This window comes from Phoxinus phoxinus (genome assembly GCF_949152265.1).
Source record: "Phoxinus phoxinus genome assembly, chromosome: 4".
Taxonomy (NCBI): Eukaryota; Metazoa; Chordata; class Actinopteri; order Cypriniformes; family Leuciscidae; genus Phoxinus; species Phoxinus phoxinus.
In genome coordinates this window covers 36,781,246-36,808,954 of record NC_136879.1, presented here as the reverse complement: position 1 = coordinate 36,808,954, position 27,709 = coordinate 36,781,246, and the positions used below count along the sequence as shown (strand labels likewise).

General features: G+C 38.6%; 2 protein-coding genes across 3 annotated transcripts; both read left to right on the top strand.

Annotated features, from left to right (window-relative positions):
• Nucleotides 1–2,448: 2,448 nt before the first annotated feature.
• On the top strand, nt 2,449–5,403 carry LOC306996974 (uncharacterized protein). Its single transcript, XM_079609961.1, has 2 exons — nt 2,449–2,716; nt 3,628–5,403. Exons 1-2 carry the CDS (start codon nt 2,656–2,658, stop codon nt 4,770–4,772), a joined length of 1,206 nt encoding a protein of 401 aa, XP_079466087.1. The 5' UTR covers nt 2,449–2,655; the 3' UTR covers nt 4,773–5,403.
• Nucleotides 5,404–12,750: 7,347 nt separating this feature from the next.
• Nucleotides 12,751–27,709, top strand: LOC306996952 (NACHT, LRR and PYD domains-containing protein 3-like). Of its 2 annotated transcripts, none has more exons than XM_079609915.1 (10): nt 12,751–12,920; nt 13,117–13,212; nt 13,407–13,517; nt 13,769–13,882; nt 16,202–16,306; nt 16,464–18,254; nt 18,593–18,766; nt 19,396–19,566; nt 24,733–24,911; nt 26,606–27,709. In XM_079609915.1, coding segments are annotated over exons 2-10 (2,697 nt in total). In that variant the 5' UTR covers nt 12,751–12,920; nt 13,117–13,162; the 3' UTR covers nt 26,608–27,709. The 2 variants fall into 2 exon arrangements, with proteins under 2 accessions (XP_079466041.1, XP_079466040.1); XM_079609914.1 differs by having other exon boundaries at nt 12,767–12,920; nt 16,446–18,254.

Genomic DNA, 27,709 nt, shown 5'->3' with positions numbered 1-27,709 from the left:
GACGTCACGATACCTGATCTCGATCGAGCCTCATCCGCACGGAGTTGCAAGTTTTGTGCAGTTTTCCCTGAATAAATTATTACAGACATTCACTTAGTATGTTAAAAGATACAGTAAGGCAAACTTAAATTAGGTGGACACGAGTTCATTTTGTCGAGATAACGAGTGTAGTAGGCTACCTAATAAGTAAACAAGGCTTCGTGACATCAGTCAGATGACAATCGAGTGAAACCGGTTTTGCAAACATTTTTTCAGGCCTCCACAAGTTATCAACATAATCAACATTGTTCAATGTTGATTATGTTGATAACTTGCGGAGGCCTGAAAAAATGTTTGTTTCGATGATAGTCTGCTAAATATGCTACATTAAAATGTGTTGAATAAAAAGTTAATCTAATAATAATAGCATTTTTGATATCCCTAGTTGTCATGTTTGTTTACGCATAGAAAAAAAAGATGACGAGATTAAGACTAGCCTATTTCAATTTTAATACTTAGCTATGTACAAAAAAGGAAAACATATTTAAAAATCGTTAGACATTTCAAAGCTAGCCTACTTTAGCCTCCTTTTGGCTATAATATATGGCCTATTTTTGTTTATAATTTTTCGGATTCTTATAATTGTTTTTCTCCAGATTAATTGCACAGTTGACGAGACCTGATAGCTACCTTTGAAGCTCCTTCCTCCTTCCAGCATATGAACCCAGCAAACACATTTATGTTGTGGCAACGTCTGTGGCACGTCGCATTTTTCTAGCAATGTGGCTGTATGTGCTCCCAACAACATTGCACGCGACACACAGGACATTCAGCATGAGAGACGTCGACGTTCTGACGATTTTTTTATTGTTATTATGGATAGCCTGATAGCTCCCATTTAGCATGTTATGTTTCGAGGTTAATTAGTCAGATATTAGATGAGTATATACTTTTTAAATATTGTTCATTATTATTTAATGGGCCTAACAGTCAATTCATTATAATCATTTATTGAGTAGCCTACCATTTGAGACGTTGCTTCTTCACGATGACTCGCTTGTTGTAGTCCTCAGTTGTAAGTCGCTTTGGATAAAGGCGTCTGCTAAATGACTAAATGTAAATGTAAATGTAATCAACACCTGCAAGTGTACACTTTGAAGATAAAAATTACAGAAGTTCATATTAAAGGTTAATACAGCTTTATTAAAAGTGCATATGGTAATCAAATTGCACTTCCACAAGTCATTTGTGGGGGGGAAAAAAGAAATAAACAAATTTCTTTTAAGTATAATAAATATACCTAAAAAGGTTCTGTAGCCTACATGGCAGAACAGAAAAGACTTCACAATAGATCCGCTCTGCCTCCACTCTGAACACTTTACATTTGGTCTTTCTTTGTTTTTCTTGATTGTTTTGTACAGCACTTTGGGCTGCACTTGTGACAGTAGAAATGTGCTTTATAAGAAACTAAACTAAACTGAACTGGTCTGTCTTTGCATGGAATTAATTGTGTCATATTGTAGGCAGGGTCTACCTATAATATATATAATACCAACAGTATCATGGTGGCACTCTCAAATCCTTTGTGAGCTGCTCCAGGTACACATCCAGGCTGGCTGAAATGTCTGTATGTATTTTCATTTTTGTATTTTCATTTTTTTACTTTTTTTTTACTGTTTCATCATCATCATCATCAACTTTTTATTCCAGACTCATGGTCCATTCAGATGGCTCAGACATGACATACAACGTATATAGGCCTATATAGGCCTTAATTAAAAAAAAAAAAAAACATACAAGAAAATAAAAACAGAAGACACTACAATCCAGCATTTCTAGCATTTCAATCCAGCATTTCGCGGACAGTGATTTGTTTGTTCGCTTGTTGTTGTTTTTTGTTTTGTTTTTATCTTGTGGTTTTTGGACATGAGTCTGGCAAATAAATAAACTAAACTAATATAGCCCATTGCGCCAGACAGAATCAAATGCAGTTTTGATAGTTTGTTAAATAACGACATATTTTAACCTTTGGTCCGCAAAAAATCTGAAATGATTCTAATTGTACGTAGTGATTGATCTTGAAAAGTTGAATTTTGTCTACACCTGGCGGCCATTTTCATGAACTACAGTCTGGTATTCTCTAGTTAGTTTTATTGCTGGTTATATTATGTGTTGTGCTGCTGCAGAACGGGGCAAACTTAGTTACAGATGGTAGACTACAGTTAAATGAGAACCAAATGACTTTGGAATGACAAATGTGTCTTGTTATTTTCACTGCATTTCACAGCATAGGCTAATATCCGACTTTTTACACCATTACATTACAGAAAAAAAAACAGTCTGACATTACGGTATTTTAAGTGAAGATATCGAGACCTTCTCAGAGACCCGATGGCAAAATCCTTATTAAGGCACATAAAATAATTTTGCTCATCATCATTCCATGTAGGCTACTGATCAGTCTATGGTACTGGCCAGAGATCTACAAACTACGAGCGAATTTGAGTGAAAGATGATCTTGCCGATGAGAGTAGTTGTGGGCGGGGCGATGAATCTAGCCACGCCCTCGAACGCAGCACGAGTGCAGTGCTGAGAGTTTGACCAGTTCAAGCTGAAAATGGTCGTGTTGCTGATGAGGCTGGTTCAAGAGTTTGAATTGTGGAGCGTCGTCGACGGATGGCGGACAGTGATTTGTGGGAGATATTTGATTCACAGAAAACCGAGACGCCAAATGCAGGTACATTTTCTGTTCGGTTGTTGAATTTCACAGTATCACGTGCCACTCAGTCCAAAGACCGTCTCGTTTTCACGTCATGTTCTGATACGTTTTATGCCTTGAGAGAGGCTTTTCACACAGCATAAATATTTGACTTTATATTTTGTAAATATTATTAATTTAAAGTCATGCGAATATTTTCATTTCGCAAAAGTTTATCATAACAGCTGAGCGCAAAACTTCACTATAAAATATTCGTTGTTGATCAAATTTGCTATTTTTTATTTTTGTAAAAAATATTATAATAATATCCTAGTTGATAACATGGGCGTTTAAAGAATCTCTTATATTTACAGGAAAAATAAATGGGTAACATTTTCCTACAGAACTGACCTGTTTACACTTAACGTTAGATGGAGCTATCTACGATATGTATCTTTATCATCCAATTATTTAAACCGTTCTGCCTTATATGCAGTTTATATTCCATAATTTATATATTAAAACATTTTGGAACACAAATGTACATGCATTTATCCAACTAAACATACACATGCTACTAATGTGTAATATAATTAACCTAATAAAATACTATGTGTTTATGACATATTTAGATTTTTCCAGATCTGGTGCATTTAGACACACATTATTTCACACCAGCAGAAGCCACAGACTGTTGAGTCCACACACTGACTGAATGACCAGACCACAGCGGTCTATCAAAAATATATTTAACTTATTTTTTTCTTTTTTTACTATAGCATACTGAACATTGAACAAGTGATACTGTTGTATCACAGTTTATATCCAGATTTGATTGTATTAACAAGGGAATGGCAGACCTGATACTTGATGCTCAAACAAACACTTGATCTCTGTTGCTTTCTCTTGATCTTTTTAACTGAATCTAAATACCTAATGTGTTTCTTTAGACCAAATGGACGTCCAAGTGCAAAGTCAAGAGCTGAATGAAGCGAAGAACTGTGATAATGTCACAAAAAAGAATTTATCACAAAGCAGAAGAACTACAAAGACCAACAAGTCTTTCACTTGCTCTGAGTGTGGAAAGAGTTTCACACTAAAAGGAAGCGTTAAAAAGCACCAACTAATTCACACTGGCGAGAAGCTTCACACGTGTCCTCAGTGTGGAAAGAGTTTCATGCTAAAAGGCCACCTTAACAGACACATAAGAGTCCACACTGGAGAGAAACCTCACGCATGTCTTCAGTGTGGAAAGAGTTTTTCACAAAAGATTCATCTCAGTCGTCATCTGCGCTGTCATGAAAAACCATTCAGCTGTGATCAGTGTGACAAGAAGTTCAGATCCTCATCATATCTCAACAAACACATGACAGTTCACGCAGTTGAGAGGCCGTACTTGTGTCCAGTGTGTGGAAAGAGTTTTTCACGGCTGGCCAACTGCAGAAAGCACCAGAAGATCCATTCTGTGAAAACTCACGCTTGTGTGGAGTGCGGCAAGACCTTCATCATACTTGAATCTCTCAAAAAGCATCTGAAAAGTCACTCTGAAGAAAGACCGTTCACATGCGCTCTGTGTGGATATGGATTCAAAGTGAAAGCCCACCTGAACAAACACATGAGGATTCACACTGGAGAGAAGCCGCACACCTGTCACCAGTGTGGGAAGAGCTTCATACAGTTGTCAGGTCTCCGCTATCATATGCTTCGTCACTCTGGAGAAAAACCTCATCATTGTGATCAGTGTGGGAAGAATTTTACATCGTCATCAATTCTACAAAGACACCTGTTGGTTCATACGGATGAGAGGCTCCATAAGTGCTCCTTGTGTGGAAAGAGTTTTTCCCGACCGGACAATTTGAAACAGCACCAAAAAGTTCATGATGCTGTACGGGATCACATGTGTTTCGAGTGCGGGAAGAGCTTTATAGCAGCGAGTCATTTGACCAATCACCAAAAAATTCACACTGGAGAAAAACTGTTCAGCTGCTCACAGTGTGGAAGGCGTTTCACACAAAAAAGCCACTTAAACAAACACACTCGTATTCATAGTGGCGAGGAGCCGCAAACATCGCGTCGCTATTGTTCAAGTAAATAATCTGAGATTCTGAGAATGCAAATGTTTTTAAGTTATTGTTTGAAAAAGTTGTGTTTTCACTCTATTGTTCAAATAAAGTTGTTTTTACTTTATTGTTCAAATACAGTTGCTATGAAGTATCAAGATTTGTAGAAATGGTTTTCTATCTTTTGGGGAGTGGTAGAAGTATTGCATTGCTTTATTCTAACATGTATGTGTTTTTATTCTTTCGTTTATTCTACAGTTTAAAAATACTTGATGTTAAGATGTGAACAAAGAAATACATAAATAATCTATGAGAAATCTGTGCACTGCCAATTTAAAAACTTTATTTTAGTCTGATAAATAATGATTGATGAGAAGTTAAAAACTAAACTACCAAACTAAAAACACATAAACAAAAAGATGAGCAAGTAAAGATATAAATCTTTCATCGTTTTTGAGGAGACAAAGTAATGGGGTTTCAAAAACTTACATTCATCAAATTGAAGAAAGAGAGAAAGTGAGAAGATCTGTCTGGGATGAGTGAGTAAAGCTTTTGTAGTAATGTCAGTATTATGATTAATCAAAGTAACAAAGGTGAGTCTTGAAAACTGCTGCAAAAATAACTTCATATCCATGGACATATATTAGTCCTTGGTTTACAATCGGGTGAATATTTCCAGAACAACAGCCGAGCCATTCCACTGGGTGACATTTGCTTGTTGTAACTTTAAACTTAATTTTTTATCTTTTTTCAACACTGAGTCTAATACTACACATATTTACTACGACTATGTGTATGGTCCATCTGGACACGACTAAAATGTGTATTTTATCTAAAATATTAAATCAAATATGATTTTCTCGTGAAAAAACAAACAAACATTTAAAGCATAGATTGGATATAAAGTCACACAGCAATGAAAAAAAAAACGATTTCTGAAGGATTTTAATCATATTTCATGGTAAAGTTTAGAGATAGAGAGTGGGGACATGCAACAAATGCTATTTTTTTAGTGTTCTAGTTAGTTTTTATTAATGTGTTTAACATTTTAAATTTGCAGGTAGCTTAATGTGTGGGACACTTTGCTTAATAATAAAATGTGTTCATTTTCATGCATTTTTACATATAATGTCCTTGGGACCGAAATGTCACCCATTCGGTGGAATGGCTCAGCCACTGATCTGTACAATTACCCCAGGTAGTCGTGCAGTGTAAAAAGAACAGTGACTACTTTGAAAATCGTACAGTGCTGCGCGTATCAACACATATCCAGGATGAAACAGCGTGAGTTCAGTTGCTAGCTAGCTTTTTAAAAACGTTCTATTTACATCTATTGTGTGAAATGGGGGGAGAGACGGACGAGGAGGACAACACAACAAAATCGGATGAGCCACCAGTGTCAAAGAAAAAACAATTTACAACCTACAACTCAGACTGGGCGAAAAGAGAGAACTTTTCTGAATGGGAAAATATTTTTCCCATTCCCCTAACACCCAACCCAACCAATTTTAATAAAAACAATAAGACCAGAGCTCAGATGTGTCATATTTATATTAAGATGTTTTACAAGGTATTCATGTTTTTATAGATATTAGGCAGAGAGACCTTATATCAACAGTGTTAATGAAAAGGTTTTTGTATCAACAGTGTTAATGAAAAGGTTTTTGTATCAACAGTGTTAATGAAAAGGTCATACTTTTTATTTTTTTTATTTTTTATTTTTTATGAAGTAATAGCAATACAGTAATTCAAAGGATTCATTTTAATAAAAACATTTGACCATGAACCTTGGTTAAAAATTTGACATTGTTGAATAAAACTGGAATTAAAATGTTTTGGAAAGCTATTTGGTAGTGATTAAATTACTATTTGATTTTCATCTCTCTACAGGTTGATTGATTGTGGCGTCACAGATGAAGGTTTTGCTGCTCTGACTTCAGCTCTGAGATCAAACCCTGAACACCTGAGAGAACTCAATCTGTCATTTAATAAAATAAGAAAATCAGTGAATCTGCTGTCTGATGTCCTACAGAATCCTTGCTGTAAACTGGAGAAACTGGGGTAAGATCATATTTGACTCACACATGAATCACAATGTAAAGTATATTTGAAGTGTTCAGCCTCTTTCTGCTGCTGTGAGTTCAGATGATTGAGCTGTAAATGATTGAACACATGAGCTGATCCTCAATAACATGAAACTGCAGGACTGAGAGTCACACTGAAATACACACTTTCACACACAATCAACATTTCAGTGTCTTGACTTTAAACAGACTCGAGCTCAACACAGTCAGAACTGAGAAATGAAGAACAAGCTGGATTCATTCTTAATCTTACTATTAATTATGTTCATCTTTCTGCATTGATACTTTTTAAAATGTTTTTAAACGTGTTTGTGAAAACACACACACACGCACACACACACACACACAAATTGATACTCCACACGGATCTAAGTAACATAATAAAACTAACCTATGTAGTGAATAGTGTAATTTATTAAAACAGATTTTGCACAAGACAGACCATTTAATATAATGCAAATAAGATATTTTTCCTGATTAAATTATACTGTAAATAATCACTTGAGCAGTAAATATGATCATGTTTTGTGATATTTTAGATCCTAATCTAATGATCTATCAAACATTAATTTGTGCTTTAAGTTTGAACTTTCTCTTTAATAATGGATTCACTGCTAAACTGATCTGATCTGAACTGAGAGAGTGAAAAGTGTCATTGTTCTCTACAGGTTGAGGGATTGTGGCGTCACAGATGAAGAGTGTGCTGCTCTGGCTTCAGCTCTGAGATCAAACCCTGAACACCTGAGACATCTGAATCTGACTGGGAATAAACTAGGAGATTCAGGAGTGAAGTTGCTCTCTAATCTGAAGGATCATTCACATTGTAAACTGAATGAACTTATCTACTGTGAGTATATCTTTATTTCAAGCCTTTAAATTGACCCAATTTCAGTTACAGGTCTCATATGTGTGTAACTGGAGAATATAAGATAATAATTCAGCTTCACTTTAGTCTCTGTAAACCTTTTTTAATAAGAGTTTAATTCTGTGGTGTGATGATGATCAATGAATAGGTCTATATGCATATTTTCATCTCTTACATGTTTACATGCACAACTTTTGTTTCAATTGGAATTAATCGATTGATGAATCCAAACGTAGTGTTTACATGAACCATAAATAAAATTATTGTGTTGATGTGTGCGTTTGTCACAAGCTTCAAATCGTAATTCAGTTTTTGACATGCACACACTGCACGAATATTCCGCGCTTTCTGCACATACTATTCTCCTACATTGTTTTTGTTTTAAACTGCAGACTTAATCTGATTACTAACGGATGATTTGTGTGTGTGTGTGTGTGTGTGTGTGTGATTAAGTAAGTGATCAAGTCAGAGTTATCATTTACTGTTATTAATCTATTCGATATGTGAATGAATATATGAATATACATGATCTCTAGATGTGATGTGACAGCAGTAATGTCTCACACTCATATGTGTCTGTCTGTGTGTTTTATAGGACTTGAATAAGGAGCCGCTACAGAGACTGAAGACACAGAGACACACAGCGTCGCACTGACGTGTGTGTGACTTCACACCAATTTCTTGTTTTATAGTAATGGCTCATGAAAATGATTGCTGAAAATAACACCTTTGAATTGTTTCAAAAGTCTGAGACTACAGAAAAGATAAATGTTGTACATTTTTCTACCAGCAGAGGGAGACAAAGATTATGCAAATAATTTCACTGAACATTTATTTCTGTAAAATATTTTTTTATATTTATCTATTTCTGTATATGACCAGCTATTAAAGTTTCCTCCTAAATCTTCACATTCTTTTACTGGTTTATTTTCCCTCCTGCCTCTGAACACCATTAACTGCTAATTGCTATGTTGACTCTTGTTCTTCTTGATGGCAAGTATTTCTAAAGCCAACAACAAAAAGCTGTGGTATGACAGACAAACTTGCTTAATTTCTTATTTTATATTAGGAAAAGAACTGTCTTCTGTCACAGAAACAGGAATTATGAAAATAAATGGAAATTTGTCTATCTCAGGACACTCAATGTCTGTATGTACAAGCCGTCTTTACTCGCATCAAAACTACTTAATTTCCTCAAAATATATAGGCCTAGTCTCTGCATAGACTTATTATAGATACAGTCCATATTTAGAGTTAAGTTCAAATTATTAGTCTTATTGATTTTTTTTCACCCTTTAATATTATGATTAGCAGATATGTGAATAAAAAGTTTTATAGTAGATTTGATAGATGATCATAATATGTCAATGAATAATATGTGTAGCTTATCAAATAACGGGGACTCTATAACACTGACAGAGAGCGATGTTTTAGAGTCTTGTATAAGGGGAAGGTCCTTAAAGGCTGTTGTGCATCAGAAGCTTGTTTCAATATTTACTAGAAATGCTGTGCCCTATTCATAGAAATTTACACCAGTACCAAAAAATACTGAATTATTAGTTCTAAAATTATTTTAGGCTAATTGCCCTGACTAGTATTCTGAGCAAATATAGAAAGGGTGTTTGCATATCTCACACTTCTTGAGGACAGATAGACAGCCGTCAGTTTTAAACAGAGAACAAAGGGGAACCGAGGACACAAAATTAACATGATTGAATATGGTCACTAAACACCTTCAACTGCCTTCAAGTTTTTAATTCCATTAAGATTCATATTTTTATTACAGTGCCTTGCTGACATGGATAAAAATGGTAACTGAATGGATTATGGATTTTTTTATTTTATCAAATAGGTCACATAGAGTTTTGCTTAAAGATAATATTTCTGATGAAATGATTATAAATGCAGGAGTGCATAAAGGATGTGTTTTATGTTTTGTTTGTGTGTATACAAATGAAATATATATTCATGATAACAACTTTAATCTGATCAAATATGCTGATGAACTGTGGCCATAAAACAGTGGAATAAATTGCCAACAGAGCTGACCACATGTGTAAATTTTAAAATTGTTTCACAAAAAATGGCTTCTTTTAAACCAAATACAATAAATGTATTATTAACATGTGTATTTCATTTTATTTATTTAGTTTGTTTGTTTATTTTTTGTAAGACTGTTGACATCAGCCTGCCCAGGGACTACAGGTGAAAATTAGCACAAGTGCTACAACCTGGTATAATGCATCTCTCCTTTTTAAGGTTAATGTTTATTTTACATTGTCCCTGTTTAAAAAAAAAAAAAAAAAAAAAAAAAGGTTTTAAATTAAATGATAGCTCTTAGCTTTCATAATGATGTTTTATTGCAGGACAGTGCTTTATTAATTAATGAAAGTAAAATGTCCCCAATCATGGGTAAAACTGGCAGACATGCATTAACTACCAAGCTGTTGAAAAGGTCGGAAATTTTAAATATCTTGGATTGTTTAGATGTTTCTTTACTCTAAATATGGACTGTATCTTTAAGAAGTATATGCTGAGTCTACACTTTTCTCATCTTTTAGATGCAGATTAATTAATTAATTGTATATATATATATTTTTTTTACAATATGGAGAATTTGGTGTAGTTTATAAACAATTTGACAAAGTTCTTAGATGTAAAAATGGGAAGCTGAAATCACTCCAAATATTTGTTAACAAAAAAGACTAAACTATGCAAAAAAAGTAATAAAATGAATATCTTCCATGGTCTTGTGTGTAGTTTTAACAGACTCCCTGCCAGAATCAGACTCCCCTCGCGTGCACAGTGCGACTGTTTTATTAATCGTCTGTTTGTGTTACTAATAAAGTTCGGTGGTTAATTTATTTTTTTTTTTTTTTTTTTTTACAGAGGTGTTTATTATCACTGTTTTCAAGAAAGCGTTACATTATGTTTTAGTGCACTAAACTTACCAAGTCAAATAAGAAATGTAAATATTTAACATTTATTCCCATTGTTTATAGACAGTCCAATAATTCCATGTGCAATAATTTCTACTTATTTCTCTACATAGATTATTCTTAACTCTTATTCTAAGATGTACTCTGCCCATAATTTTTTTTTAATCAAACCCCAAAATTATTTTCCTGTCCAAAGCACAGGTTTAAACAAATAATTGAAATCATACTTCCCTCTTATGGATGCTAACCAGGTTTAGTGTGTTTTGCTGTTTTGTTTGGCAGAGTAATAATTGGTTTACACTTGATATTGTATTGTGATAGGCACTTTCAGTTCATTCTGGCTGATATTTGGCAGTATAACTGAAGTGGACATGTCAGCTGTTATCCGTTTCAACATTTACCTACAACTTTTTTACTTTATATTAATTTGTTATTTATTAATACACACACACACACACACACACACACACACACACACACACACACACACACACACACACACACACACACACACACACACACACACACACACACACACACACACACACACACACACACACAGGAATTAATTACAGCTGTGGAACAGTAAAGTATTTTTTGCTTTTTTTATTAAATGCCAATCAAATTACAAATAATAAGCATGAAGATATTCTAACACATAGCCTATATAAATTTGAACAAATATAGTCAACAACAAATAGTAAAAGAAAATATATTTACAGTATGATAGGTACATAAAATAATAATACAAGTAAAAGAAAGAGAGAGAAAAATAAAATGATATGAACAGAAAAAGGAACTGGAATAAGATCATCATATAAATATAAAAGCTTCACATAGAGACCTAGTGTGTTTTGTTTTACTATTTATTGAATCCAAGTAGTAACTTAATATAATTTGTCATATCTGAAATAAGTGCGGGTTTCCTTTATTTTTGTTTATGGTATTTTCCCATAATCAAACACAGAATAACATTAAGCCAAGAAGTCTCAGTGAAGAAAGATACAACATTTCAATCATCATGCAGTTACGGTTGTTACTTGTGTGGAGTGTGGCAAGACCTTCATTACACGCGAACATCTCAGAAAGCATCTGAAAAGTCAATCTGAAGAAAGAAATGCATATAGATTCAAAGAGAAAGTCCACCTGGATAAACACACGAGGATGGAGAGACTGGAGAGAAGCCGCACACATGCCACCAGTGAAGAAGTTTCAAATGTGCATAAAGTGTTTCATCTGGAGAATAAGAAATAAAAAGATGTAATGAATCTGATAAAAGCAATTGTTAAAGTTGTTCAAATAGGATATAGCTTTAAAAATCTCAAAAGATTTGCAAAGCTGTTTTCACTGTTACTTTGTTGAGTAGTAGCATGTTTACTAGTTAAACATGATTTTCTTCCCCTACATTTAAGAACATGTAGATGAAAATGATAAAATAGAAAACTTAAAAAGGAACAAAACCAATTAAAAACAAACAAAAAAAGACATATAACCATCAATACAGTCCAATATTTAGACCGGGCTATGAAATATAATATAGGCCTACTGAGTAACTTGTAGAAAAACAATTAATTTAAGAATCTGATAAAGCAAACACAATAAATTAATATATCAATTATAGAGTTTTTGTTTAAATGGAGTACATTTGAAATATCACAAGATTTGTAATGTTTTACTTTTACTTTGAACAAAAGTATGCGTAAACAAACCTGCAGCAACCTGGGACCATCTGAATAATTAGCTTTTCTTTCAACACAATTCAACATACTTAAGCCAACTGAGTCATACGTTGTTTTTTTAAGGCCTCCAAATGATCAACAAGCAAAACTTTGCTGATAAACCAGCTGCACAAGATCTATAGGCTATGCCTTCTATCATCTGACTGACTCATGCAGGTCTGTTTTTACGCATTAAACAAAAGTAAAAACAAATTATCTCGTGCCCAACTAATTTAAGTTTGCCCTGATGTATCTTTTAACATACTAAGTAATGCCTGTAATAATTTATTCAGGGAAAACTGTACAAATGTGCAACGCCGTGCTGAACATAGACAGTATATGCTGAAGAGGTTTGAGATCGCGCGCGTACCGTGACGTCATCACCGCTCGCGTTATAAATAGCCTAAAGAGTGAAAGTAAATTGTTCAGACTCAGAGTTGATCTTTCGCCATTTAAACGGTCGAAATCGGTTCTTTACAACACGGAGTATCAAAGAGTTTATTGAGAACATTTAAAATGAATTTACCCGTAGCTACTTGATAGAAAAGGAAGATCAAGTAATTAAAAGTTGATCAAGGTGAGTGCTGAAGTCTCGAGACGCTTACAGGTGACTTCTATAATATTTTCCCTCAAGGAAGTATTAGTTCTTTGTATGAATTTGATATTGCACGATAACATGGTTTCATCGCTGTTCCGTGTGGATTATTTTATCATGTTAGCCTATACGTGTTATTATTATGACTTAGTGATTTTTTTTTATCATTTCCATCCAGAGGCAGTGTTGGAGATCAGACTTTGTTGAAGCTATTCAACTTCATCATGGATGACACACAAACATCCAGAGATGAACATTTTTCTCCAGGGTGCAGGTACATTGAATAAACACACTAAATCACCTTTTAGAAGATGGCAAGAAGATGACAAGAAGATGACTTTGTTAGATTAACCTTATTTAAAAATAATAAGATCAGCCTCCCCATGAATTGCTTTTTGACGATGAAATACTGTAAGACCTTGTATTAAATAATTATTATTATAACGGATTAAATCTGTTATGTAATAGTTCAGTCCATCAGAAGAGAGAACCAGAGCCCAGCTGTGTGTCTATGAGTAGTGAAAAGTCTCTGGATCATTTAGTAGGATTCAAGAGGGGAGAGACACAGACTGATCTCAGGTATATCATTTCTAGAAAAATTAATTATATGGCTTTTTATATTCTGAATAGTATCTGATATTATATGCTATAGTGTTGCTCACACAGAGAGACACATCTGTGAAGACACCCAGTTCAATTTAAAAATGTTGTAATAACTGAAAATGTAATGATCATTATGTGCTTGTTTTAATAATTGAATTAAAAAATGAATATGTACTTTGTTAAACATGGTATTTTAAATAATTAACTTTAATCTTTCTCTGTTATAGTTCAGTTCATCAGAAGAGATCAGAACCAGAGCCCAGCTGTGTGTCTATGAGTAGTGACACGTCTTCGGATCATTTAGTAGGATCCAAGAGTGGAGATACACAGACTGATCTCAGGTATAACATTTCTAGAAAACATGATTAACATTTTTATTTTATGGTGTTTTGGTATTATTATATTCTTTCTATGTATTTTTTTAATCGTATATTCTGCTCACACAGAAGGACACACGTACAATTTTTGTATTAACATTGTAAATAAAATTGTCACAGGACGAAGAAAAAATAAAATAAGTTATTTAATGAAAACAAACGCCGGTAATTCACAACAATGAAGAGAGTGTAACATTCACACACAACCAACAAACAGAGTGAATTAAGGTGAAAACCTATACACAGTGATAATGAGGAGATGATGGAACAGGTGTGATGATCTGATGAGTGTCCATGAAAACTGATGAGTGGCGTAAAAAAAAAAAAAAGGACACATGTGATGAATGAAAACAAACTGAAAGTCCATGAAAGTGAATCTAAAGATGAAATCACGTGAATTATGGTTGTTTGAGAACACTGATTCCCTGGTGGGCTCAGAACTGGGAGTCCAGGGACCACTCGCCTAGGGGAGTGTTGGCCCGTGAGAGCATATCCACACCCAGATTCTGAATGCCCGGGATATGCATTGCCCTCAGAGAGCTCAGATTGGTCTGTGCCCATACAAGGAGGTATCTCGCCATGGCATGAAGGCTGCCTGACCTGATGCGGACTAAGAGGTGGTGACCTTGTAGGTTTGCCAGAAATGCTTTCAGGGCCAAACCAACTGCTTTCATCTCTAGACAGTTGATATGTAAGCTCTGCTCCGTGCTCGACCAGAGGCCGGAGGCAGGCTTGCCCTAGTGCAGCGCTCTCCAACCTAGGTTGGAGGTGTCTGTGAACACCACTTTCCTCCTGGAAACCACTCCCATGGTCACACCCTCGATGTACTAGTTCTGAGCCCACCAGGGAATCAGTGTTCTCAAACAACCGTGATTCACCGGGATGCGCAGGCTGCCTGACTGCCATGCATGGGTTGGCATATGATGTTTCAGCCAGTGCTGCAGCGGACACATACGAAGTAATCCCATACGGAGTACTGATTATGCTGCTGCCATGAGACCGAGAAGTTTCTGAATTTTCCTGAGGGGCGCGCACTCGCTCCAGTGTGAGCCGCGCTGTCATCGTCACTGAGTCCAAAACTGTGCCCAGAAAGACCACGCTCTGACTGGGGATCAGTTTGCTCTTGGCAACAGTGATTGTGAGACCCAGGCATTGCAAATGGCCGAGAATCAAATCCCTGTGCGCAAGAAGCTCGGTTCTCGACTGTGCTAGCACCAGCCAGTCGTCGAGATAATTCAGCACGCGCACTCCCTGATGTCTCAGGGGAGAAAACGCTGCATCCATACACTTCGTGAATGTACAGGGACAGACCGAACGGCAGAATGGTGTATTGATAAGCCTGACCCTCGAAGGCGAATCTCAAGAATGGCCTGTGACGAGGGTCTATCTGAATATGGAAGTATATATCTTTCAGATCCATTGTGACAAACCAATCCCCGGGGCGAACCTGCTCAAGGATATGTTTGATAGTTAACATTTTGAAGGGCCGTCTCATGAGAGCCTTGTTCAAATGTCTCAAGTCTAGAATGGCTCTGAGACCGCTGTCTTTTTTCGGGATTAGAAAATAGCGCCTGTAGAAACACCTGTAGTGTTTTAGCGCAGGGAGGATTATTTTTTGACCACCCCTTTTGCTAATAAATTCTGCACTTCGGCGCGAAGCACGTGACCCGCGCTGCTTCTCACTGAAGTCTCGATAACCGCATGGGATGGGTCGCCAATGGCGTTTGTTTCCCCAGCCGCCTGAACTGAACAGGGAGCTGTGGGAGGTTTTGAAGGTCTTTTCGACCTAGGACGACTTCGGAGGCACCACATCGAGCACGGCGCTGGGACGCGGGTCCTGGCGCCGGGGCGTCAGGAACCGTTTAGCTGAGCGCGGCTGGCGGCGTGCGTCAGCCACAGGGCAGGGCTGAGAGACCTGCTTCGCCGGCTTGGCTGGCTGCATCGAAGACGGTGCTGTTTTGGGTCTGCTGGACGCTGAGCTTGAGTGCTTGGGCAAGAAGTGTCGCATGGCCTGGGACGCCTTCTGTGCCTCTGTATATCTCTCCGAGAACCCCTTTACTGCCGGGCCGAAGAGGCCGGAGCTGGATACCGGGGCGTCGAGGAACCTCGTCTTATCAGTGTCTCGTCTTAACTGAAAGTCCATGAAAGTGAAACTAAAGATGAATAAGTCCAGATAACTGTGACAAAATAAAGTGCTCTTTAAAGTGTTTTATGTGATATATGAATGTGATTTTTTTAAATACAGCAGTTCAAATGATTCACTTTAATCTTACTTTGTTATAGTTCAGTTCATCAGAAGAGATCAGAACCGGAGCCCAGCTGTGCGTATATGAGGAGTGTCACGTCTATGGATCACTTTAAGAGTGGAGATACACAGACTGATCTCAGGTATAACATAAAAAAAAAAAAAAAAAAAAAAATATATATATATATATATATATATATCATTTGAAGATATCATACAGAATTAAAAAAAAGTATTTGTGCTTATGAAATCATGTAATAATGTAGTATTTACATTTTACAGCCTTGAATTCCTCAACAGGTTTAGATCAAATCTGATGAAGAAGTTTGAGTGTCTGTATGAGGGAACATCAAAGCAGGGAAACCCAACACTCCTGAATGAGATCTACACAGATCTCTACATCACAGAGAGTGAGAGTGGAGAGATCAGTAATGAACATGAGGTGAGACAGATTGAGACACAATCCAGGAGAGCAGCAACAGAGGACACACCGATCAAATGCAATGACATCTTTAGACCTTTACCTGGACAAGACAAACCCATCAGAACTGTGCTGACAAATGGAGTCGCTGGCATTGGAAAAACAGTCTCTGTGCAGAAGTTCATCCTGGACTGGGCTGAAGAGAAAGAGAATCAGGACGTCCAGCTCATATTTCCACTTCCTTTCAGAGAGATCAATCTGATGAAGGACAAAAAACTCAGTCTTTCAGATCTTCTTCATGTCTTTTTCCCTGAAACTAAAGAAATGGAAATATCCAGAGATAAATATAAAGTGTTGTTCATCTTTGATGGTCTGGACGAGTGTCGTCTGTCTCTGGATTTTCAGAGTAATGTGAGGTTGTGTGATGTAAGTGAATCAGCCTCAGTGGACGTGCTGCTGATGAACCTCATTGTGGGGAATCTGCTTCCCTCTGCTCTCATCTGGATCACCTCCAGACCAGCAGCAGCCGATCTCGTCCCCTCTGAGTGTGTCCATCGAGTGACAGAGGTACGAGGCTTCAATGATCCACAGAAGGAGGAATACTTCATGAAGAGAATCAGTGATCAGAGTCTGGCCAATATAATCATCACACACCTGAAGTCATCAAGGAGCCTCTACATCATGTGCCACATCCCCGTGTTCTGCTGGATCTCAGCCACTGTTCTGGAGAAGATGTTGAGTGAAGCAGAGGGTGGAGAGATTCCCAAGACTCTCACTCAAATGTACACACACTTCCTGCTCCTTCAGTCCAACATCAAACATGAGAAAAGCTATGAGAAGATTGTGACGGATGAAGACCTGATCCTCAAACTGGGGAAAGTGGCTTTTCAGCAGCTTGTGAAAGGAAATGTGATCTTCTATGAGGAAGACCTGAGAGAGTGTGGCATTGATGTGACAGAAGCATCAGTGTACTCAGGATTGTGCACTCAGATCTTCAGAGAGGAGTTTGGCTGGTTTCAGGAGAAAGTCTTCTGCTTTGTTCATCTGAGCGTTCAGGAACATCTAGCGGCTCTATATGTGCATCTCTCCTTTACAAACAACAACATAATTGTGTTTGACCAAGTCACCAAAAAGAATTTGCGGCCTAAGCTTAAGGACTGGTTTAGACACAATTCATCAGAACATGTTTCATTATCTGAGCTGCATCAGAGAGCTATGGATGAGGCTCTACAAAGTAAAAATGGACATCTGGACCTTTTCCTGCGGTTCCTTCTGGGTCTGTCAGGGGAGTCTCAGCAGATTCTCCTACAAGGACTAATGAAACAGACAAGCAGCAGCTCTGAAAGCAACGAGGAAACAATTGAGTACACCAAGAAGAAGATCAGGACCATTGACTCTCCAGAGAAATCCATCAATCTGTTCCACTGTCTGAATGAACTGGGTGATCATTCTCTAGTGGAGGAAATACAACAGAATATGGAACCTGGAAGAATAAAGGAAGCCAAACTCTCTTCATCTCAGTGGTCAGCTGTAGTCTTTGTGTTGTTGACATCAGAGAAGAAGATGGATGAGTTTAATATTAATACATTTGTTAAAAGAAACAATGAAACCAAAAAACTAGAGGTTTTTCTGAAGCTGCTGCCTGTGATTAAAGAATCCAGATCAATTCAGTAAGTATCAGTAAGAACAATCACAACTTAAGTGCTACATATGTTGTAAGTTTAGTGGCCCATATTTACATGTGTTTTCTACACAGTGGTTTATCAGTTAATTAAATATTTATGCAAATAAAGTAACTGACCACTGACCACTGACATTGTGCAACAAAGAAATATTATTAATGTTTCTATGTGTTATGCTCTGTGACATTTTAGACATCAGTCCAATGATCCTTCAAACATGCTGATTTTGTGCTTTAAGTTCGTACTTTCTCTTTAATAATGGATTCACTGCTAAACTGATCTGATCTGAACTGAGAGAGTGAAGAGTGTGTCATTGTTCTCTACAGGTTGAGTTATTGTGGCGTCACAAATGAAGGTTGTGCTGCTCTGACTTCAGCTCTGAGATCAAATCCAGAATACCTGAGAGAACTTAATCTGTCTGGGAATAAACTAGGAGATTCGGGAGTCACGCTACTCTCTGCTGTACTGGAGGATCCTCACTGTAAACTTGAGAAATTAGAGTAAGATCATATTTTACCCTCACACATGAATCACAATGTAAAGTGTGTTTGAAGTGTTCAGCCTCTTTCTGCTGCTGTGAGTTCAGCTGGTTGAGCTGTAAATGATTGAACTCATGAGCTGATCCTCAGTAACATGAAACTGCAGGACTGAGAGTCACACTGAAGTACACACTTTTACACACAATCAACATTTCAGTCTTTAAACAGGCTCGACCTCAACACAGTAAGAACTGTAAAATTAAGAAAATGATTGATTAATTTCTACTGTTCATCAAGTTCATCTATCTCACTCTTTCGGGCAATCAATAGATTACAATTTTTAATTGCGATTAATCTCATACAGTATATGTCAGGAAATTAACCATACATAATTTATCTTAACACGTTTATTTGTCATCATTTGCTATATCCAGCAAAGTAAACTTTCAGACTGAAGGACGATTCTCACAAAACTGTATTTTCTGCAAGCTTTTTTTAAGGCAAATGTAGGTGTCTTAAACACTTTTGTTTTTATAATCTGAAACATATTGATCTGTGCTTTAAGTTTGTACTTTCTCTTTGAAGGATTCACCACTAAACTGATCTGATCTGATCTGAGAGAGTGAATAGTGTGTCATTGTTCTCTACAGGTTGAGGAATTGTGGTTTTACAGATGAAGGTTGTGCTCCTCTGGCTTCAGCTCTGATATCAAACCCCTCACACTTGAGAGAACTGGATCTGTCTTGGAATAAACTAGGAGATTCAGTGATGCTTCTCTGTGCTGCACTTGGAGATCCTCACTGCAAACTGGAGAAACTGGAGTAAGTTATTCTCTCATTGACAGTCATACATGTAAAGTGTGTCCTTTAATGTACATTTTACGACTAAAATCAGCTTGTATAACAAATGTTAATTAAACACACTACATCTCAGCACAAATGACTCTGATGACTGAAGATGAAATTCATCCATATCACCCTGTAGTCCAAGACTGGTTGCCCACTTAAGCTAAGCAGGGCTGAGGCTGGTTAGTACCTGGATGGGAGACCTCCTGGGAAAACTATGTTGCTGCTGGAAGAGGTGTTAGTGAGGCCAGTAGGGGGCGCTCACCCTGTGGTCTGTGTGGGTCATAACGCCCCAGTATAGTGACGGGGACACTATACTGTCAAAGAGCACCGTCCTTCGGATGAGACGTAAAACCGAGGTCCTGACTGTGGTCATTAAAAATCCCATGGCACTTCTCGTAAAGAGTAGGGGTGTAACCCGGTGTCCTGGCCACATTCCGTCCAATGGCTCTTGCCAATCATGGCCTCCTAATAATTCCCATCCACTGAATTGGCTCTATCACTCTCTCTCCTCTCTCTACCTATAGCTGGTGTGTGGTGAGCGCACTGGCGCCATTGTACTGTGGCTGCTGTCGCATAATCCAAGTGGATGCTGCACACTGGTGGTGGTTGAGGAGAGACCCCAATATTATTGTAAAGCGCTTTGGGTGTACAGTAGTACATATGAAAAGCACTATATAAATGGCAGAGGATTAATGTCAGAGGTTTAGAGTTCAATAGGCAAGAGTCTAAATGTGCTTAGTTTTAACTTTCTACTACAGTGATCAATGAATAAATCACTTTAGCTTTCAACATTTTCAGTGATAAAAGGAAAACCCCTCAAACCCTTTAAAACAAGAAAATTGTTTATTAAGTGACACTCTTAAATATAGCAGAATTAACCAACATACATGCATCTGTAATAATCAACACACTGGTTTGCAGGAGCAGCAGAGTTTCGATGAATAGTAATCTCGCCAGAGAGCCAATCTACTTCGAGAGTAACTAAACGAGCCAATGAACATTGGCATGCAATTATTTGCAGCAGCTGCTCTGCCTCGCAGAGTGGGTATATAATGCTTCGGAGTCAAGCGTTTCATGTATGCTCTTGTCTGCAAGCACTGTCTGCTGAATGAGCAAGCTCTTCAAGGAGAACCTCTCGATTTCATCGGTGTTGGTGTCATGGCACGGTAGCAGGGTCGATTTCCTCTTTTTTAATTATTGTTTGGCTTTCATTGAGCAAAAGAAAAAAGGCTGTTCTCACAGCTGGTAACGGTGCGCTGTTCAGAACGCTGAAAAGCTGTTTATACAGCTGTTTTTGTGCACTGTCTGAGAGCGTTTAAAGGCTGTTATCACAGCTGGTAAAAGCTGCGCCTTCAACGAGAGTGAGTGCACACTGTCCACAGGCTGCAATTCCCTGTAAGTGTTGCCGCAATCTTTTCCCCTGTGTGCTTCAGCACAGAGAGAGCGAGTCTCCTAAAAGAGATTACATGGGTGTGAGTTGCATCGTTCTAAAGATGACATTCCACCTGTGTGTTTCTGGATGCGGTCGTTTCCTGTCCTCACTGACGGCCACAATCACGGTCTCGCATGCCTGGGCAAACCTGTTGAGACTGTGTTCGTGGCTGGTTCTTGTTTTCGTATGGGAACATGACCACATCGACACGCCGGTAGCGACTCTTCTTTCTCCGGAAAGCTTGAGTCCCCTCTGCTGTTGGCCAGCCGCTGCTTGTGTGTGGTCAACACACTGGGAGACCATGGAGATCAGCGAGAGCTTCCGCCGGGCAAATCCGGACGGGTCTCTCGCTCCTCAGAGTGTCGTGTGCCGTCGAGCTGCTGGGCTGCAGCACTGGTTGTCACGGCAACTAAGAGCTCGCTCTGCGCTCTAGGTGCACAGTCCCCTTGCCTATTCTCTGTTGTAGCGCCCTCCCTGGTGGCCACCAGGAGAGGTCTACTTCGATAGAATAGCTTGGGTGATGTGAGCGATGAGGGCTGCTCCTTCAGGGAACCAACCCCCTAGGGCCCCTCCCCCTCTAGCGTATCACAAGCTGTGCAGCTTCTGGATGGGATTGCTGGTCCTTAATTTTTTTTAAAAAATACGGTGGAACCTAGCGTTTCATTCAGGGCTCCAGCTGAGGATCCGATGTCAATCGCTGCATCGGATAGAGGACTGTTATTATGCTCTATGCTCTGGAAATGAGTGTGATACTGAGCTTCCCACTGTAATGGTGTGTGCCTATGCTGACTCCGATTCAGAGTTGACATCCATGCTTTCCCGGGCCTTTTCCAAGATGTACATTGGAAAACTTGGCAGTATGGAACTATATTGATGCCAAAAATATGGAATATGGAACGAAGTTTTCCTCTCTCACTACCCTCAATGGTGGGGTGGATGTGCGCAGACCATATCCACTCTGCATTTGAGGCATTCTTAATGCACAAGGGTAGTTCTGAGCTGGGGTTGAGCTACGCATGTTGACTAACCATGATCAAGGTCACTGCGCAGGCCCTCGACCAGACGATGTCCACCTTGCTGGTCCAGAAGCAACCCTGGCTTAACTTGCAGAGGTGCAAGAAGTCGTCAAAGTACGCTTTCTCGACACTCCCATCTCACAAGGTGGCCTTTTCAGCGACACTGTCGAGGACTGAGCCCAGCAGTTCTCCGCAGTCAGTAGCAGACTGAGGAGCTTCCCCGATGTGCCATCAGAGTCCCTCGTGGGTGCCCCTCAGTCTACTCGTCGCCTAGGGTGTAGTCCCCTGCAAAAAAAAAAAAAAAAAACTCTGGCACAGCCTGGAAAGGAAAGGCTGTCTCCAAGCAGAGGTTGGCCCACTGGATAGGTGGATAGGAGGTTGGCTCACAAGGTGTGCCCTGGCTGCTCAGGTTGCATGCTCACTCTACGAGAGGCGTTGCATCCTCCTGGGTGCTGGCGTGTGGCCCCTCGCTAACAGATATCTGTAGAGCTGCGGGCTGGGCGACACCTAACACGTTCGCTAGGTTTTATAGCCTACGTGTAGAGCCGGTCTCCTCCTGTGTTCTCAACCTAAACTGGTAGAATCACTGAGAGGCCCAGCACTGTCGGCTTGCTTGCCCCCACTGTGCTTATATTGCTCCAGAGTGAAATACCTGTTGAGTCCTCCACCAGCCTTGGAGCCGGACGTGGCGGAGCATCCGGCTCTAGGCCTTTATCTGTTGAATCCTTGAGAACCAGGTCTAGGCTGGCTGCCATATGTGCACCCTTCCTAACGGAAAGGGCACGCTTTCCCAGTGTTATCCAATAGTCTCACTGTATGGGTTACCACGGAACAACAGTGACAGATAATCTCTGTGTAAGCCCTCTCCTTTCGTCCTTCCAGGCAAGAAGGGGCAGGAGGCATGCACTGGACACTGGAAGGGGGCAGCAGCTGTGGCGCTTTGGTAGGGATTCCTATTCGTTGGTCAGGACGTACGTAGGGAGTGACTGACTGATAGGGAACTTCTCGGTTACATATGGTAACCCTCATTCCGTGAAGGAGGGAACGGAGATGTACGTCCCATCGCCACAACTCATGTACCCTGCTGGGTCACCTGCTCGGCTCCTCAGCGAAAAACTGAAGATGCAATGCACCTTCTGCTCATTGTATACCCACTCTGCGAGGCAGAGTAGCTGCTGCTAGTCATTGCATGTTTAGTTACACTCGAAGTAGATTGGCTCTCTGGAGAGATTACTATTTGACAGGTATGACGTACGTCTATGTTCGCTTCTTCAGGGAACGAGGGTTACCATATGTAACCGGGACGTTTCCTGAGCAAAGCATCATTTATAAGACAGGAAAGTTTAAGATTAAATACAAACACCAAAGACCATCTCTATTATTTTCACTACATTTATAAACTGCCAGATGAACAATCATGACACAATTATGTATTTGATCACAATAGTTTATGGGCCCTATCTTGCACCCAGCGCAATTGACTTTGAACACCGACGCATGTATCATTCCTATTTTGCACCCGCGCACAGCGGACTTTTCCCTCCACAGACGCACGTCGGTAAATTAGGAAATGAACTTGCGCTCGCGGGGGCGGTTCAGCGCAAAGAGAAGGCGTGTTCCGGCGCAAAACTTCCATTGTGCTATTTTCCATTTTTAGAAAGCAATTGCGCCACTGACCAAGAAAAAAACAGTCTAAAGACAGTGGCGCGTTGCGCGTTAGTGATATGGTATTTTAAGGGCGCGTGCTTGGCCATAATGTAGCGTGTTAACGCGCATCCACTTTGATTCTCTAATAATTATAAACAGACGCAGCAGTTTTCATTTTTGCAAATCATACATTATTACAAGTAAAAATATTAACACACGAGGGAAATCATTGTTGTGCCCGTGAAGATGTGAAAAAGATCTATCTAGATAAAAAAATTATAATCTAGATTAGGCTACACATTTACCCAAATTACGCCTGTTTAACCGAAGCTAATTTGGGTGGGTTTCTCCCATCATCCCCAATGTCACTTCTCTGTGTTTTACGGCCCTGACGAGAACGTCGGCCTCCTCGGCTGTGAACCGCTCCTGGCGTGCGCTGGCAAACCCGCCGTTATAATAGCAATCCGCCATGGAACAAGCGCGCCTGCTCTTAAAGGGAATGTGAGAGGACGCTCTGATTGGTTTATTTCACGTTACGCCCAAACCACACCTATGAATAATGAAGCTACTTCAGACCAACCCCTTTTAGATTTGCATCGGGCGCAAGAGTCATTTATCTCGCCGGGAAAATAGCAACAGCGCTGGGATCCGCCCACAAAGTTACTTGCGCTTTGCGCTTTGACACTTGCGTTTCAGATCGTTAAAATAGGGCCCAATAAGTGAAATGAAATTATGAACGTGTTGGTCATATGAAGCAAATGTTTTCCTGTAGGCGTTTATTAGTGGTGCAAGTGACTTTCTCCAAACACATCTGTTTGCAATATCTCACATTCAACTCAGTGTTTGTTCAGTCCTGAACCGTCATGTGGTTCAGTTTCAAACAGCACCATTGAGCATCAACATGCATAAATCTCATTCTATCAGCAGCAGTTTGTGGCAATGCTTGTCATTATACTGTATCTCCTCTCCTGCTCTGAGACCAGAGTGAACTACAAACTACAGACATTTGAACTACAATTTAAACTGTGCCATTGTTCTCTACAGGTTGAGGTGTTGTTGTGTCACAGATAAGGGTTGTGCTGCTCTGGCTTCAGCTCTGAGATCAAACCCTGAACACCTGAGAGCACTGAATCTGTCTGGGAATAAACTAGGACAATCAGGAAGAAAGTTGCTCTCAGTTCTAAAGGATGATCCACATTATAAATTGGAGAAACTGTACTATTGTGAGTATATTTTAAAACTTTTAAATTGACCCTGATCTCATCATATGTGTGTAATTGAATAACTACTATCTTTGGCTACGTTTTTCTTAAATGGATCTCCTGGGCTGCGTTTAACTCCACTTTTAGACATACACTCTGTGGTAAGAGCTGGTACTACCCTAAGATCCTGAAGAGCCCCTGGTATCGAAGTCGCCAGGTAGCCTTTTGCTGTCAGTTCAGAATTTAGGATGAAATCCTGACTAGCTTGTTTAGCCTGTACCAGTAAATCTAGGTGTGTCCCTACACTCGTGAAACAATAACAATCATTGACAACCATGGATACAATTCAAGCTTATACCCTCCAGCAGAATCGTTCCTGGATCCTTTCGTTGTCCTTGGTCTTGCAAGATATAATGCTGCTCTTTCTATTACTTATAGAACTGTCTTTGTAAGCTGAAGTAAAAACTGAACAGTATTTGTCTTTATAAAATAAAAGTTTATTTAAACACAAGATAAAAAATACATGATTCATATTTGTAGCAAAATTATCAAAAGGTTACAGATTAAAATACTTCAGCTCATCCAATCTCAACAGGGCAGTCCTGTATGAGTGGAAAATTACACAGGCTATTTACCTTGTAAGCAGTTCAAGCAATAGATGTAAAAAATAACTCTTTCTCATCCGAGCTATTCAAGTTAAGATAATAGAGCAGAGCAGTTCGAGCAAAAAATAATTTCAGTTAAAAAACTGAACAGGAGAACTAATTTCTCTCCAGGGAGGTAAACGAAAATGCACAACTTCTCAGTCAAAAAACAGTCAGTTCCTATGGAAAACTACCAAGAATCTGTAGGAACAATGTAACCCGTTCCGTATATATATATGACTGAGTTATTGCTTCATTCATGGCAGCCTCCGGTGATGTTATTGTGTTCCATATATGGGCATTCTTCCGTCCTCCGCGTTTTGCGATTCCGCGCTTTGGGTTTCTGTATGTGTGGGTGTGTATGTATCAGGAAGTGTGTTTTGTAAATTCATCAAAATTAAAATAATCCCCTAGAACTCGCAAACTTCCCTAAGCACTTCCCATCGAGTGAAACCCCAACAGCATTTTGAAGTGCATTCAAATTCGTAAAGTGGACGAGGAAAGTTTATTTGGACAGACCCTCAAGGCAAATACATGATTGTGATGTCACAGCAGATTGCGCTTAATTGACCCCACCCCACACAATCTAGTGTATGATATTGGAGTTATTTTGACATTTAACCACATTTAATACTTGTAGCTACCTTAAGCTGGCTTGTATATATATATATATATATATATATATATATATATATATATATATATATATATATATATATATATATATATATATATATTTAATATTTGTTTATATAAAAAAAATTAACAGCCCAAGCATACATACAGGCCTATGAAATGGTGTGTAAACTAATTCATAAGGGGAAAAAAACTATAAATAATAAATCAGCTCCGTAGTGGATTCCAGTGATCAAGGGCTTAGGGTGTTGCATTTAAACACATTGCAAGGGTTCCGCCAGTAATTGGCACTTGTGCAACCTAAGCAATGTCGTACATCCGAGTGAATGAGACGGAGGAAAGTAAGCGAGGGAAGGGCATAAAAACACAGCCCAGATGTGATGTGACAGCAGTCATTTCTCATACTCATATGTGACTCTGTGTGTTTTATTGTAGGACTTTCAGTATTTAGACGTCAGTCCAGTTTCCTCAGGATCAGCTGATGGTGAATAAGAAGCCGCTACAGAGACTGAAGACACAGAGACACACATCGATCATCACACTGAAGACACACAGAGACACACATCGATCATCACACTAACATGTGTTTGGGCCTTCACACCAGTTTCTTGTTTTTATCTTTCTTTGGGTCTGTTATTCTCAATTACAGTTTCCCACAATGATCTATTACAGGACCTGAACGTGTATAAGATCTTGTATACAAACTAATTTAATACTCAATTTTATATGCAATGGCCCATGAAAATAAATGCTGAAAATCACCATAAGCAATGTTGTATTGTTCTACATACACTAGATATTGATTGATGTAAAAGATGGTGTAGCACTCAATATACAGGAAGTGAAGAAACTAAAACACTATTTTAATCAACAAACCATAAACAATATGAATAAGAGATTTATTGAGCTATAACTTTTTAACATTTTAATACCGTACCTTTCAGAAAACTCAGGACAATGTTGCACTATTTTGAGAAAATCAAGAGCCTGACTACAGAAGAGATGCTGTAAATGTCTCAGTAAAAGACCACAAATATGTTTTACTGTAATTTTATTCATTTTATGTCTGTAAAATACTTTTATTTACCCATGTTTATAATGTATTAAAGTTTACACCTAAATCTTCACATTCTTTTTTTACTGGTTCCTTATATTTTTCCTCCTGCCTCTGAAGATAATTGCCACGTTGATAAATATTCTTCTTAATGAAAAGCATTTCTGAAGCTAGCTGCATATTCATTGAATTATTTCTTTTTTCTTTTTGCAGTATGGAGATTATTATTAACAATTTGACAATATTATATGTATTCCAACGCCTGTTCTAAATTCAGTGCCTGATGTTCCTCATTTACTGTCATTAACAGAAAAATGGGTTTACAGATGATTATTTTTCAAGCAAAATAATAGGCAATTTACTGACAAGTGATACACAAAGACCATGGAGGTTATACTGTACATTTTTTATTTAAGGAAATTTTTTACATTAATAAGTGCAAGTTCCTGAAATACAAACTTTAATTTAATAAAAGACCCCACATT

What these genes read in the sequence shown, in the direction of transcription:
- LOC306996952 (XM_079609914.1), top strand. Translation starts at nt 13,163, where the DNA reads ATGGATGACACACAAACATCCAGAGATGAACATTTTTCTCCAGGGTGC. An exon ending in CATTTTTCTCCAGGGTGCAG is followed by an intron (nt 13,213 to 13,406) that starts GTACATTGAATA and finishes GTTATGTAATAG; the next exon opens with TTCAGTCCATCAGAAGAGAG. An exon ending in TGTAAACTTGAGAAATTAGA is followed by an intron (nt 18,767 to 19,395) that starts GTAAGATCATAT and finishes TGTTCTCTACAG; the next exon opens with GTTGAGGAATTGTGGTTTTA.
- LOC306996974 (XM_079609961.1), top strand. Translation starts at nt 2,656, where the DNA reads ATGGCGGACAGTGATTTGTGGGAGATATTTGATTCACAGAAAACCGAG. An exon ending in AACCGAGACGCCAAATGCAG is followed by an intron (nt 2,717 to 3,627) that starts GTACATTTTCTG and finishes GTGTTTCTTTAG; the next exon opens with ACCAAATGGACGTCCAAGTG.